Here is a 15,464-nt window from a genome sequence, read left to right on the forward strand (position 1 = left end):
GAAGCTGCTTTCAATTGAGTGCATCTGATCCTCACTGAGGCTGCCAACAGCCTAGTGGGTTGATGTCCAGAAATTGAACATGTGGAGCATCCACAGGGCAAGTGGTACAAAGGAACCAGCAGTACCTGAAAGGAGCAGGAAAAGGTGCAAGGAAGAAAAGAATGGGGTAGGATGAAGTAGGGCCTTGGCAGTCGAAATCAGAGAGGTCCTGAGAGCTGTCTACTGAAGAATGGGTCCAATTTTGTTATTTCCAAGCCAATATTGCTACAGAGTCCTATACAATTTTAACTTTGGAAAGTAAACCCTGTCCAAATTAATTGTGTTTCAGGGTGGCCCACATCACCTGATTGATATCCTCAAACAACAGATGAATGGGTACAATAAGGAATCCTCAGTTGATAACTATCCCAACCACCAAACTAAATGAAACACCACCAGTTTATTCCTCACATGCACAAGAAACCTCCATTTCCTTTAGAACAGATGTTCTGTTGTTGCAGCACCATTGTAGCCTAGTTTCCTAGTAATGAACACATATCCTAAAAATACTTTCATCCTAGAAAAGTATTCTTGCTTTCCTATCATCTTCACAATACATAATTAGTCCTAAATAAAAGAGAACACTGAAGGCATTTCTCCCAAATTGTAATTGGTGTTTCAAAGAAGCACACACCACTCCTTAGGGCATAGGTCTCCACAGTAAATACCTGTAAACAAGTGAATACCTTCTCTGGGGGCAGGATTTCAGTTCTTTAAAATTAACACTATTTGTCCCCATTGTGGTTACAAGCAACCATGGTGACAGTATAGCCGGTCTATATAGTATAGCAGGAGATATGCTTGAGGTTTCCTTTTAAGCACACACCTGTCTCGTAGATCTGAAATACTACACTGAACAAAAAGATTCTATACTTGCACATCCTGAGGCACAGCCTGCACACTCTCAGAAGCAAACATGGAGCTCTTGTATTAAAGGATGCTCCAGGAACACTTCCAGGCTTTCATGGGCAGAAAGGATCTGAATCAGGACAACTGTGTGCCATACCTGACTCCTGGATTTGTATCCAGTGTGTATATAAATAAACGCTTGGTTTCTATATCACATAACTCAATAACATAATTCTCCTATTTTTGCCCTAATTGGCAAATGCCTTCCCATTTTTAAAATCTATTTTTTACACTAGATGATCCACAGCCACTTTTGTATGCATGTGTATATATGGATTTTCTTACACACGTTATATATAAATAATTATACTGTAATTCTGTGGAGATCCAGCAATGTTACTGACCAAGTGTGCCTAGCGAAAGAATTGCTTGCAGGCTAGATAGAAATAATGTTATGAAATTTCATTCATTATTTTATTTGGCTTTCTGTTTCTCTTTCATATGCTGTCAACCCTTCTATTTTATCTCTGGGATGGTGAATTACACAAAATAGAAAAATGAAACTCTTATTCAAGAGAAGGGGGAAAGCACATTTCTGAAATTCACTTGCTACAGTGATGAGGGACAAACATGGTTCCCCAAGCCTAGATTCCCCTTACACTGATGCACTGTTCAACACTGTTACAAGAAGAGCCCTGTGCAAATTATTTCTCGGTATCAAACCAGATGGCATCACACCCAATGAGAAACCCATACATGCCGAAATTCACACACAGATGTTCTGCATTTGTGGGGCTGTGTCCACTTCAACAGAAGGAGCTGATTAGCACGCACAAAAAAAAATTAAAGTGAGCCAATCATGCCCTTCCACCAAAGTGAATGGGGAAGCCGGGGGGAGGGAGAGGGGAGGAGCTCAGTGGCCTGGAGATCCTTTGCCAATTAGCAATCTCTTAATCAAGGGTGTTATGATTCCCTGCCCCGGGTAAGATTGAGATGGTTGTCCATACTAAGTGAGTCGGCAAAGTTACCATAGCATAAAAAAGTTATGTTGTAGTTGCAAGAATCAAATTAAAGCATGTAAAGCATCGTGAGTATGATTGTCAGGTTGAAACCTGACAAATGGCTATTTTGTCATTTAATGACGGACTGTGCTAATGCCACACAACCTACAGCAATCCCATAAATGAAGAAAAGGAAATGAATTCTAATGTTTCTATTATTTGCAATTCTGGAGGCAGCTAAGCTACTAGAAAAACAGTGGCTGCGAAGGAGAGAAAATATCAAAGCTGATGTTAACACCTTATTGGCAGTCTCAATTAATGCTATAACAATATGAGGGCATCAGAACGAATATAGAAGCAAGTTAACTTTTGCATTTGGCACCTGTGTGTCTAGATATTCATAGTTCTCAAGTATCTCATTGTATAATATTATTAATGCATGCATCTGTTAATGCATGTCAAAAGTTTGCTACGTATTTACAAGGCACCAAGCCCCACCCACCCCTCTTTCTCCCTCTCATTTTTAAAACATGAATTAAGAACCAATGAGAAAAGCATACCGAGATACCCAAGTATGAACATACTTCATGAAAGTTTGGCTTGGAAAGATTGAAATTATTCATATTCTGTGCACAATAGAGAAACTGTAAACATTTTATAGCTGCCTTTAAGATCGGTGAATTGTGCAAAAGTTATTACTGAATGTAAGGAATTCATGGCAGACAATTCAAAATCTCTGTAAGAAGGTGCTGTTTCTATAATGCACAAAACACACAAAACCAAAAAAGAAAAACAAGGGGAGACATCAAAATCATGATTCCATTGCCACTGTCCTCCTATGACAAACTCAAAGTGTAGTGTAGGAAAGTATTTCTGCAGATATAGAATGAACGGGCAAGGCTTCTTTTGGCCAAGAACATGTGGCAATCAGAAGTCTTTGAACATACATATGGGCAAAATGGAAAAAGCACCACAGAAAAATGTGAGCAGAGTCCCCACACAATTTGCGTTGTAGATTTTCTGGCAAAAATCCCTGCAGTAGAAGGCCTTAGATCGTCAAACACCATTGTTCACTTCCAGTTTCCCATTTGTCAATAATTCCATCCCATGAGATGGCTGACCCTGGCCTTTTCTGTCATTTTCCGCACCCTGCCTGACCTAGAAGTACCAAGGTTCAGGGGATCCTCAGTGTGCACAAAAGTGTCATTGTCTGAATCGTCATTATATAAAACGGTTCGCCTGCCCTCATTCCTAGTTTTAATCCGAGGCGGCCTGCTGAACCGCCCACCAAATGTGTTCTCACTGAAGCGTCCCCCCAAAAGATTCTCAAATTCATCATCGGCAATTCGTGGGCGCTTGGCTCTGGAGGCTCCTCTGGAGGCTCCTCTCCCTCTCCCTCTTCTTCCTCCCCTGCCTCCTCTTCTTCCTCTGCTACAGCCTCTTCCCCTCCGGCTGCCTCGCCCCCCTCTGCTCCACCTACCCCACCGGCCCCATCTCCCTCTCTTTCCTGTCCCTCTACCCTGCCAATTTCTCTGTCCACTGGAGATGTTCCTTCGGATTTTTCTTTTCGGTTTCACTTGCACAGATTTGCTGTAGTCATGGTCTCCATCTATGTAGTCCTGATCTGTTCTAGAGCTTGATTCAGAGTCAGAATCAGAGCCACATCCGCTTTCAGAACTTGAGCTTGATCGTGAATCTCCACTTTCTGAGGAGGATAAACCTGGCTTTCCTTTTTCTTCTCTCTTCTTCTTTTCACCAATGGGTTCGTCCTCTTCTGATGCACTTGAGAGCTTCCGCTTGACTGTTGCTCGGGGCTCTCTCCCATCACCATTTGTCAAGGGCTTATCAGAAGGCTGATCTACAGAAATTCAAACAAATGTATTTGTCAAGGATGCTGCTACAGAGCTAGATCTCAGTTTCCTGGAGAAAACAAAATATTTTTTTCCAGCCTGGAAGAAATATACTCATAGAACAAGCAGTCTTGTTTCAAAAATTCTCTGCCTACCAAGATGAAAGTGGATTGTTCATTACACCTGCTCAAAGGTAAGCAATATTAATCTGAAACAAAGAGTTGGTTTTTAAACAAATACATGATTAAGTGCATTGCTGAATCAAGAGGCAGACGCCTACCCATGAGACTGGTACTGGGCCTCTGCAAGGCTGAGCCCACCACCCAACAGATCACAGGGATATTGCAATGCTAGGGATGCTGAGCCACACTCGCAACAACAAATTTATTTACACCCCATCTTTTTCCCTGACAGGGACTCAAAGTGAGTTATAAAGAACAACCTCCTGCTTCTCCTCCTTTTTATCCTTGATTATGCCTGGCCTACATCCCCTGAAGGCCTTCATTTTGTAACCAATAACTAAACGCAAGTTTGCTACATAACACCTATCCAATGGACCCTGGAACTGCCCACCATTTCCCTAAGCCAGTCTGTCAGGTATCTCCTGCCAGTCCTCTTCAGATGCAAAAGGGGTACTTGACTGACTCTGAAGCTTATTGGTCAGAAGGAGTCAGGGGTCACTTGCCCAGGAGAGGGGACAGAGACTTTATGAGGCTGAGTTTCACTTGCAGCTTGTTCCCTCCACTGTCAGGGATTTGGCTGGACTTGCTATGAAGATAGATTTTTAAGTAAATTAGAACCATTGTATTGTAGTGGCTAGGCTAGGATTAGTTTAGTTTGAAAGCCACAGTACTCTGGCCTATTTTGTATTTTGTTGGACCTTCTGCTTGCTTTTCCTCTATCATTTATTCATAAGAAAGTTTTATAATTTGACCCCCAAAGTGTGTGATTGCCAAACCTCAGGGTTTCAGGATCCCCGTGTGCCTAGATTCTTGAAATTCATGCCACCTGATGTTTAGGATTGGAGTTGTAAGTAACCAGCCTACTCTTCTGAGGTCTGGGAGAGACTCACGAGAGTGCGAGGGCTGCCTTTAGACTCAGAGCCACTCACAAGGAAAGTCTGCAAAGTAATTGCTTTAGTGCATCCCAGATCCCCTCCCATCTGGACTGTCAAAGTAAGTGGAAGGGTGGTGGCAGCAACTACTAGTAGTTCTGCAGGGTTATTGTTGGGCAGTGAAGTGGGTGTGAGAAGCTTCTATTGGGCTTCCCACCCTTCACCACACTCCAAAACATGTGTGCTAGCTAATCAGTTTGTGGAAGCCAGGAAAATGACATCTCTGCAAAGAGAGGATTAAAATAAAAAACCTCAAAATTGCACAGCTGTTACAGACCACCACGAACCTTTCTAATGGTTTATTAGAGTGAGCAGGAAACCGACCCACTACCCTAAACTAGCCCCCACCTGTCTGCCTGCCTGCCTACTTTACAACCATCAGACAACGGTGGCCCTAGCTGTCAGCCCCTTCTCCTTTATCTCAGCATTGTCTTGTAGAACTCAGCAGAGAGGAGGATGAGGACAACTATAATTAACTGAGACAACTTGTTATAGGCTCTGGCTCCACCTGCTGCTGGCTTCCCTGCCTTCTACCAAAGCAGTCCCATTAAGCACAACCACCACTGTATTTATGTTAAAAATACCACACTTTGGGAGCTGGCCCATTAGGAATGCGCTTCCTCCCAGAGAGAACTCTGTCACCTTGGTGCCCTGTGGCTAGAGAAGGGAGAGACACAGGGTGACCTGGTCCACAATCTAACAGTACATTTGCTTCACAAAACACAAGAATCAGAATCACCCTGTAACCAAATAAAACCCTTGACTAGTGGCTTTCAACCTGTGTGCCATGGTTGTGTCACTTGATTGTCAGAGGTGCCACAGGCAACACTGGCCTCTGTCCCTCTTTCCTTCCCTTCCTCTTCTGATGCCCTCTCACATCCTTGCTTCCCAAAGGTTTGCACAGCTGTTTTTCTCAGCAGCCCTAACTGCAAGCTCCCCAGGTGAATGGTGCCTCTGGGGCTGGCCAGGTGGTCCTTCCCAGGCCCCTGTGAGGCAGTGGGAGGAGGTACATCTCTTGGGAGTGGGATTGGGAAGCTCAGAGACAAGAGGCGGCAGCTATGACTGCCCATAGGAGTTCCAAGGAAAAGGAAGAAGAGAGGAGGCTGAGGAACCCTCCACAAGGGAGAGGTGAGGGGCTGCCAGCTCTGCAGGCAAGGGGTGACATAACTGGGCCCCACAGAAATAATGTAGCTGGTCAAGGGAGCTGTGGACCCAAAAAGGTCGAAAACCTCTGACCTAGACACACACACCCAAAAGGAGGGGGGGAGAGAGAGGGAGAGGGAAAGATATATAGAGAGGGAATCTTTATTCCTCCAACTTCTCACCTTGTGTAACTGGTGTGGATTTATTTCTAACTAGCCTATTTTTCCCTGGTTCAGCATCATTTCCGCTATGATTTTTGGTGTTTGAGCCAGATGAAGAAGGATGACTGTCCATCTCTTCAGCAGCAACAGCAGAACCAGGTGGTTCCTCAGTAGTATCTGAAAATTTAAACATGATGTCACAAGTTTCGCAATGGATGGAAAATGTTCATGAATTTGAAAGTAGAAGTATTGCATTCATTTGCTTTAGTGGCATGTGAGTGCGTAGGCCTCAAATCCTTGATGAGTGCATTCAGTGAAATTTCTTTCAGTTATGATTGCACTGCTTAGTGCAATGTTAACAATCATACAAATAATTGGAAGTCACAGAAGACAGATTCCTTAAGACGCCAGGCCTTTACCTGGTGGGACTTAGGAGAGGCTTCTAGCACACTAACACATTTCTCTAATGTAGGGGTAGGAAACTCGTGACTCTTCAGAATGTGTTTGACTCTCATCACCCCTAGACAGCAAGGCCAATGGTCATATGCATGAATTTACAAACATAAATATACAATTTCCAAATCCCTTAGTGGGGGGATCACATACATTTGGAATGAAAGAAGCAAAGATGGAAGTTGGACAGAAATGGGCAGTAACAGATACTGTGACTTGGTACGTGCTGTTTCATCTACACATTTTTGCATGTAGGCAAACTATGAACATTCCTGAGGATGCTGGGGGGCAGAACAGACTGGAGAAGAGATCTGGCACTCTGTGGCAAAGGGCAAGGTATGCAGTATAATTAGGGGGGGGGGAATATCAGCATCAAAGGAACATAAAGGGCAGAACACTTTCCTCGGTGATATACAGATCAATTATAGGGTATGGGTAAGATGGTGTATCCTCTCTGTCTGCCTAGGCCTCTGGGACTCAACCGGTACAGGCAAAAGCAAAGGGTCCTTGTAGTGAAAGCAAGGTGGAGAAGTGGAGTGCAGAAGCAGAAAAGGCAATGAAAGGTTATTGCTTCCAAGTTCACTTACCATGAGATGAAACTGAAGAATTAGTCCTAGTTAAAGGCAGTGAGGTATTCAGGTTTGTTTTAGGCTGCATCGGTTGCTTTTGTTTTCCTTTGGGGCTATAAGCATGACAAAAAACAGCAATGCATTATTCTTAACAATGACCTCTGTGAAGTCTGAAAGGTCAGTTATGTCTACGTTGTGTCTTTCATTGCAACTCAGCATGCTTATAATTATATTGCATTTTCCCCACGAAAATCTGCTTTCACTAATTTTGTTGTGGTACATAAATTGCTGCAGAGGCTGGATGTTGAGGCGGAGTGGATGGTAGTAGCATAAAACAAATGTACTACTAAATTATTATTTATTTAAAACTTTTTTTATAGAATTGTAGAGTTGGAAAGGACCATGAGGGTCATCTAGTCCAACCCTCTGCAATGCAGGAATCTCAACTAGATCATACAGGACAGATGGCCATCCAACCTCTGCTTAAAACCCCCCAAGGAAGGAGAATCCACCAGTTATGTTCCACTGTTGAACAGCTGTTACTGTCAAAAAAGTTCTTCCTGATGTTTAGTCAAAATTCCTTTCTTGTAACCTAAATGCCACCGCCCTCCCAAGGAAGCTTACACAACTTTTAAAATGCATGAAAATATAATTACAAGACATGAGCAGCAGTTAAAAATGTTACAGAGTGCAGCATGGCTCGTCCAAAAGCAGACATGAATAAATGTGTTGTCAGAGGGTTTATTTATTTTAAAGGCAAGGTGATGGGGCTTTATGTATCTCCGCAGGGAGGAGGTTCCAAAAGTGTGGGCTACTACCCAGAAAGCTGTATGCCTAGTAGTCCACACACAGTCCGGTAAGCTCTCACTAAATGAACATCAATGTGAGATCATACATTTAGCAAGTATCAGAATTGTTACCTGGGTGACCTGCTGCTAGAGGAAGAACTGCTGCTGCTCCGCAGTTGTTTCCGGTACCGTAGCCGTGGCCTTCGCCTCTTCTGATATTGCACTGCTGACTTGTATTCAGAAATTATAGTTTTAATATGATTTTCAAATAAGGCAGATAGTCGGAGTGTCATACTGTAGATCTGGTAGGGGAGGAAAAGAGGGGCAGAATGATCACACTTGAGAGTGAATGTCTGTGTAGAAGACTTGCATGATTTAGGCTGAGGAGACCTGGATTCAAATCCCTGCTCAGTAACAAAGTTTGCTGGGTCTCTGGGCCAGTCACTACCTGTCAAAATGGGAGTCACAGTGCATAGCACCCCCAGCCTCCTTGGAGGATGGAAATGATTAAACACTCAGTTGCTTTGTAGAGGTGGCCATCTATTTTAAAAAGTTAAGCAAAACCCCTGTGAATTTAACATAGAGGAGCAATTCTTTAACATAGAGGGCCAGCAATTCTTCAATATTCAACATGAGATGAAGAGTGATGTTTGGAGAGGCAGGCTGTGCAGAAGCTAAAAATGAGGGGTACCAATAGCACTGCTGCTAGTCCAGCCAGTCCCTGCTCTCATGAGTTTCAGGATAGTTGGAGAAGCTCAGAACTTTCATACTTGGGATTCATACTTGGCATAAACCTTGGGATTCCCAACCAAGAAGATGAATGAGTATTGGATGTGGCACGATGGCACATTTATAAAATGGTTGGCAGAGTCAGCCAAGTCTATCTGCTGGCAGCACAGGGAACAAGTAGGAACTTCTTTTCCACTGATAGCATACATGCTCGAAGGCAGCTGCTTATTGGACAGTTACTATGAAACACATTCACACGATTACACACACAGCTTGAATCTAGAGCCTCTAGTAATCTTCCTTACATATATTAAAAATATTATTATTAATATAATCTGCCCTTTAATCTGAAGTTTCAGCAAGGTACACAATGTTTCACTAAAATACAACATAGCAAATACAATGCAAAACCCATAAAACTGATGACCCTCAAAAAGCAGCAATCCAGCAGCAGATATACTTAAAACTAAGCATAAGAAATTCATATTACTTGTGGTTATTATGATAAGAATGCTTTGTGCAAAATAACAAAGAACAGATCAAACATAAAATGAAGAAGAGTGACAATGCACCTTGTTAAATTATGCTATTACAGCTAAATGAACTGACAAAGCCAAGAGAAACAAAGCAAATATTTTAACTATTCATTAACCTTTTATTCGCCTATTGTGCGAAAAAACATAGGAAGCTGCCTTGTAGCTTATCAGGCTATTGGTTCATCTAATTGGCAATTCCCTCTTCCCTAGGCCCAGGCAGAGAAGTATTTCCCAGCCCTGCAGTCCAATATCCTCATTGCGTCAAAGTGTGTTGGAGACTAAACCTGGAATAGACTGCATACTAAGCATGTGCTCTGTCACTGAATTATGAGCCAAACCATCCCTGGGTCTACTCAGGCTGCTGTCTGAGGACTAATGGGGCTATTGATGGTCCCAAAATTATGCACAAGTCACGAGAAAAGAAAGACCAAGGCCTGGTACCCAAGTCAGCTTGTTTGTCAAACTAGCTGATTATTTCCTATACTGGTTGAGGGAGTTGGGTATGTTTAGCCTGGATAAGAGGAAACTGAAAGGATATGATGGCCATCTTCAGATATCTAAAGGATTGTGACATGGAAGCCTGTTTTCTCCTGCTCCAAAGGCTTGGACTATCTATCATGTAACCTGCATTAGGAAGCCTATCAGGGCAACAGTCTTTAGTAAAGGCCTGTATTTTGGGACTATTATACTTTATTTGCATGTGTCAGGCTGGAGACTTGTAGTCATAGGCACCACCACCACTTCTACATCTTACCCTTGATTTCTTATTAGGAGTGTATGCTTTGGAGTTGCAGAATATCAGACGAACATCTTTGTAGAACTCAAGGGGGTTCATGTAATTTCCTACTTCCAAAGTTTCTTTCACAGTGCTGAAGTCCATTGGAGTGTCCACTATATCACGATAATCCTACAAGCAACATTTATATGTGTTAAATGAGTAACACTGCCACATTACAGCAATATGGTTAGATATTGCACTTATGGAGTGAATGCATTTGCTGCTAGTCCACCTGCCAAATTTCTCAGTGCTCTACAAGCAGGAAGGGAGAAAAGAGAAATATTGTATGGGGGAGGGGAAAGGAAATATTTTTTACTATGTGGAATGTCCTTATGGGATATTACAGGAACTGATTTTAAAAAACAACAAAGACTAGAGATTTTAGTGCTAAAACTGGCAAAATTGAATTAGCAAACACAAGTACATCAGAGTTTTCCAAACTTTTCATGCTGGTGACACACATGTTATTATACCTACACACTGCAGCCAACACGCTAACATGTCACGACACACAGTTTGGAAAGCTCTGTAGTACATAGTCATACTTCAAATTAAGGAAGGGGCAGGCCTGTTTATTTTACTGTGCAAGTTGTACAAGCACAGCTTCCAGAAGAAATACAGGATTCAGATCCCAAGAACCTCAGGTTCTTTTCTTTTTTGTTTTTTAAAGCAAGCAACCACAGAGTTGGAAGTATGTGAGTAATGCCTAAGAAAACTCTGTGAATACCGAGAACATTGTGGTGCTATTATGGTGGGTAGAGTTTCAGTGCTTCACACAATTCTTTACTCCTCCCTCCTGAACTAAAGAAATGAAAGCAACTTACAGGGTAAGAAAAGAGATCAACAGGTTGTCGGAATGGCTCAGAATCTTCACGTTCATAGATGAGGCTTAATAGCTGTTTGCACTTATCTTTCCAGGCATCAGCACGTGGCTTGGAAGGCTGCTTTTTTATCTGCTGCTTTATCTGAACCTTTTAAAAGGGAAGCAACAGCAACATGTACATTTTATGACAAAATTCTCCTTCCATCTTGTTTAATTTATACTGATTCAGTTCCAATTTGACAGAGGCAGGTGAAAGGTAACTCAGAGATTCATTTTGTGTTGACAGATATATAGTTTAAAACTCTACATATAACTGGCTCTATACAAACTGGCTGAAGAAAGGTGCTGTCAGACACAGGTCAGTACGAAAGACACACGGCTCCATTGTCAGTGAAGTTAACTCTGCTCCTTCATCATTCAGCCCTTCCTCCCAGGCCTCTCCCTCTGACCTCCCTTCAGTATCCCTCCACTAGTCCCGACTCTGATCCTTCCTTCCCCTTGGAGGTTCCCCACTACTCCTCATCAGCCAGCCAGTCCCTGACAGGTAACTAAGCAGCACTCACAGTTCTTTTCCCAGATGAGGTTCCTGGACCATCCGAATCAGCATACGTTTCTGTCACCTCTTCTTCATTTGCGCTACTCAGGTCTTCAGCTTTCACTTTGTTATACATCTCCAGAATATCTGTGCAACTCTGATCCCTAAAGGATAATATGATTATCAGCATTGGAGCCAACAGAGAGTCACGGACTGCTGGGACTGTAAAAGCAACATCATCTTTGCCCAGACGGATTACAAATTAAGGGCTGATTTGTGTGTAATTGGCATATCATGCTTGCTGAACCCGCATGCCAGATACTATGCAACATAATAAACTTTGAGTTTATTAGCAGATGGTCAGATCATGTGGGAAGCAGGGCTTCTTCATGAAAAATTCCCACAGTCTTATCTCCATGGCGGGCAGGACAAAAGTGAAGGAAGAGGTGATGGGAGAAGAAATTATTTGGTAGCATAAAGAAAGGGATGTGCAACACAGATGCACACAATGCAACTGCAATAGTTCAGGAAACACCTTGCTGATCAGAGAAGTTTTAGGGAAAGTATTTGGAAACTGTGGAAATGGTAGTTGGCAAGAAAAGTGACAGCTCACCCAATGTAGTGAAGTAAGACATCCGTTACTATTTTGGCTGCTTTAACTATAGGACTATCGGGCTCATTGAAAGTCCTAGCGTTATGTTCAATATATCGTACCTCCCACATTAGTGCTGATATTCTCCTGAAAAAGGAAGAGAACAAATTTGTAAAATTAATAAAAGCAAATTAATAAAAACAAAAAGAAATATGTGCCATGCTCATTCTGTAACCTAAAATCATTTTTACAAAAGCCTGCATGTGCTTTTCATAAACAATGAAGTACCAATCTGGCAGAAGAACAAAATACAAGAAGCAGGGAAAACATCAACAATTCTTAAGAGCCAGGAAATGAAATCATGAGTGATTGGGAAACAGGGAAAAACCCACACATCCTGGTCTACATCAGAAATATAGTTAACAGGGGAGAATCTTAGATGCTGCAAGTAAGTTACGACTCTCTTGCAGCATTTTCCTGATTAAGCAAAGCTGGAGCTGGGGGGGGGGGATTCACTAATACTACAGCAGATACAATTTAGCAAAAGTTAGCAACTTTTTAAAAAAAAGGCAAGAGATACTCAACAATAGACAGTGGAAAGAAATAATCAATCTGACCTGTAAAATCTGTTTTCAAGTCTTCTCCTTATTGTGGTGAGGTCAGTTGGGTAAGCAACAACAGTGCAATATAGAGGATAGGCACTAAGGTCCACTGGGACAGCAAAAGGGTTGGATATATCTTTAAAAAGGTAGCAAAGAAAGCTGATTAAAGTCCACAAGCTATGCCGGTCAAATGGTGAAACTTAGAAGCATTATATTATATTATATTATATTATATTATATTATATTATATTGGATTGGATTGTATTGTATTGTATTATTAATGCTTTAAAAAAAAAACCTGCCCAATAAGGTAATACGATGATCAGTATAGTACTTAAAATTATTGTCGCCCTAACTATGTCATGGAAAGTTCACCACCTTGCAAACTGACAGCAACAGAATGTGTGCAAGAGCATGAGATGAAACCTGTAATGGATGCCCGATTACAATGAAACAGTGGTACCTCAGTTTAAGAACAGTCCTGTTTATGAACGATTCAGTTTACGAACTCCGCAAAACTGGAAGTAGTGCCTCCGTTTGCAAACTTTACCTTGGTCTAAGAACAGAATCCGAATGGTGGAAAGGCACCGGAAGTGGGAGGCCTCATTAGGGAAAGTGTGTCTCGGTTTAAGAATGGACTTCTGGAACAGATTAAGTTCGTAAACCGAGGTACCACTGTATATAATTAGGAAGAAGTGTCCATGGTTAGGAAGGGCATGGGCATGGGAAAAGACAGAGACATGCATGTTGGACAGAAAGAATCGGCTAGGGCAGTGAAATGAAAAGCAGGGACCTCAGGGAAGCATGGTGGATGGGGCAGAGGCTCAAGGTTAACAGAGACCAAAGAAGCAAAATTGGATGTTGGTGGGGGAAGAGAAGAAAAACTCTGAATGGAGCATTAAATAAATTATTATTAATAATTGTTGTTGTTACCGCCACCTGCCCTTCACCAGAAGGCCCTGCAGTGGGTCACAACAATTTAAAATCCACTATTAAAAATTGCTAAAACTAATTAGTTACAGGAATAGGGTGGGCTCTGAAAACACACATCTTAGGTGTGAAAGGCTAGGGGAGTGTGTCTTCAGCATTTACTGAAAGCTGTACAGTGAAGAAGCCCGAGACTTCTCTGGCTTCTTATACAGCAAAGGGGCCACCACAGAGAATGCCCTGAAAAACAGTACTGCAGTTGCCTAAAGAGAGCCCTGGGAAGCAAAGAAGCAGTGGTGCCAAAGTGCATGGGGTTACGATGAGGACATGAATTTGAACTAAACAGGTAAGAGAGATCTTCAGACACAAGTTCAGTTTGCTAGTATATCTGTTGCTGTACTTAAAAGCTGTATGCAAAGCAGTCAAACTACAGTGGTACCTCTGGTTAAGAACTTAATTTGTTCTGGAAGTCTGTTCTTAACCTGAAACTGTTCTTAACCTGAGGTACCACTTTAGCTAATGGGGCCTCCCACTGGTGCTGCGCCGCCGCCACAAGATTTCTGTTCTCATCCTGAGGCAAAGTTCTTAACCCGAAGTACTATTTCTGGGTTAGCGGAGTCTGTAACCTGAAGCGTCTGCAACCCGAGGTACCATTGTAGTGTGCGCCTGTTGTAAGGTCCTTAATACCAAATAAATGTTTACGTACTTCCTTCTGGATTTCTGTTTACCCAAATCCTAGTTTCATATCAGCTACATGCCTGGAATCACTTATCGACATAATTTTTCCACTCCAGCTGGTGATTACAAGAGTTCTGAAACTAAGAATAGTGCCCGAATTTGCTTTCCCCCACTCCCAATACCTTGTCCTCTTGAGATATGTCTTTTAGTTTGAAAGCGTGAGGACGAGAACTGTCTTATCATTAACATCTGCAAGCCACTGCAGGAACATTCTTTAACTGAAGAACATTCTTTAACTGAATTCTTTATCTCACTTTAACTTAAGAGTGAGATAATAATGCTTTAAAATAAGTAAATAGATATGCTAAGGGTGTTGCCATCTGTGTTTGTTGGTCCCTGGCATCATCTCCAAGTCTTCTTTTGAGGTCCACATACCTAAGGATAGAAGTTGATCAATACCGCGAAGAACCCGCACACATTCTTCATCTCGGGAATGGGATCCCCATTCACCTTCCTGTGGTTTGTACAGCAAAGATGCCAGCTCCTCTGTTGTCACAGGAACACCAGCCCCAACCTCCTCCGGATAAGCAGCTACAGAAAACCAGGGTCAGGGGGGAGGGAGACAGAGACAGAAAGACATACCCATTAGAGCCTCTGCCACTGTACTTATTCACAAATTATTGATACCCAATGAAGGGGATGGGGGAACATATTTACTTCCTTCTGGAATTGGCTCCATGTCCCAGGGGCTCATCTTTTCTCTTTCATTATTGTCCCAGCTGTTAGAACAAAAATTGTATTTAAAGACTTAAAACATACACAGATCTAGTGCAGAACAGTAGCAGTGGCTAGACAGCAGGATCTCCAAGACCAATTTCAGCGCCCAGAAATATTCATATGGGTGGAAGCAATCATTCAAGTAACTAGTCTGAAGCTGCTAAGGCATTTATTTCAACATTTATCACACTGTGACTACTTGTGAAGTGACTGAAAGCTGTATCCAACCACGTGTTGCATGCAGCATTCAGCCATAAAGAGAATTTAATTCTAAATCAAGTGCCGCAACAAGATATAGTCTACATTTTATTTATTTTAAAGCATTGATATAATGATTTTTTGCTTGAGAAGTCTCCAAATAGTTTTAACAAAAACAAGCAACTGAATACTAATCCAAGTGACACAACAAAAAAATTAAAAGTTTTAAATTCATACACATACAGACCACATCAATAAAAAGTTCTTTTTAAGTACTGTATATAAAAGGTAAAGGACCCCTGACAGTTAAGTCCAGTCGCGA

At 42.1% G+C, this 15,464-nt stretch overlaps 1 protein-coding gene across 1 annotated transcript in view; it reads right to left on the reverse strand.

Annotated features, from left to right (window-relative positions):
• Positions 1 to 583: 583 nt before the first annotated feature.
• Positions 584 to 15,464, reverse strand: part of BRWD3 (bromodomain and WD repeat domain containing 3) — a 70,522-nt gene continuing 55,641 nt past the window's right edge. The window contains exons 29-39 of the mRNA XM_053374499.1: positions 14,885 to 14,946; positions 14,603 to 14,758; positions 12,578 to 12,698; positions 11,982 to 12,107; positions 11,397 to 11,532; positions 10,835 to 10,981; positions 9,987 to 10,139; positions 8,100 to 8,269; positions 7,198 to 7,292; positions 6,179 to 6,334; positions 584 to 3,747 (exon numbers count right to left, since the gene is read on the reverse strand). Of these exons, the coding sequence (XP_053230474.1) occupies positions 2,981 to 3,747; positions 6,179 to 6,334; positions 7,198 to 7,292; positions 8,100 to 8,269; positions 9,987 to 10,139; positions 10,835 to 10,981; positions 11,397 to 11,532; positions 11,982 to 12,107; positions 12,578 to 12,698; positions 14,603 to 14,758; positions 14,885 to 14,946 (2,089 nt within the window). The 3' untranslated portion in view covers positions 584 to 2,980. The remainder of the gene's footprint in view (positions 3,748 to 6,178; positions 6,335 to 7,197; positions 7,293 to 8,099; positions 8,270 to 9,986; positions 10,140 to 10,834; positions 10,982 to 11,396; positions 11,533 to 11,981; positions 12,108 to 12,577; positions 12,699 to 14,602; positions 14,759 to 14,884; positions 14,947 to 15,464) is intronic.

The sequence above is a fragment of the Podarcis raffonei genome, chromosome Z (genome assembly GCF_027172205.1).
Source record: "Podarcis raffonei isolate rPodRaf1 chromosome Z, rPodRaf1.pri, whole genome shotgun sequence".
Classification (NCBI taxonomy): Eukaryota; Metazoa; Chordata; class Lepidosauria; order Squamata; family Lacertidae; genus Podarcis; species Podarcis raffonei.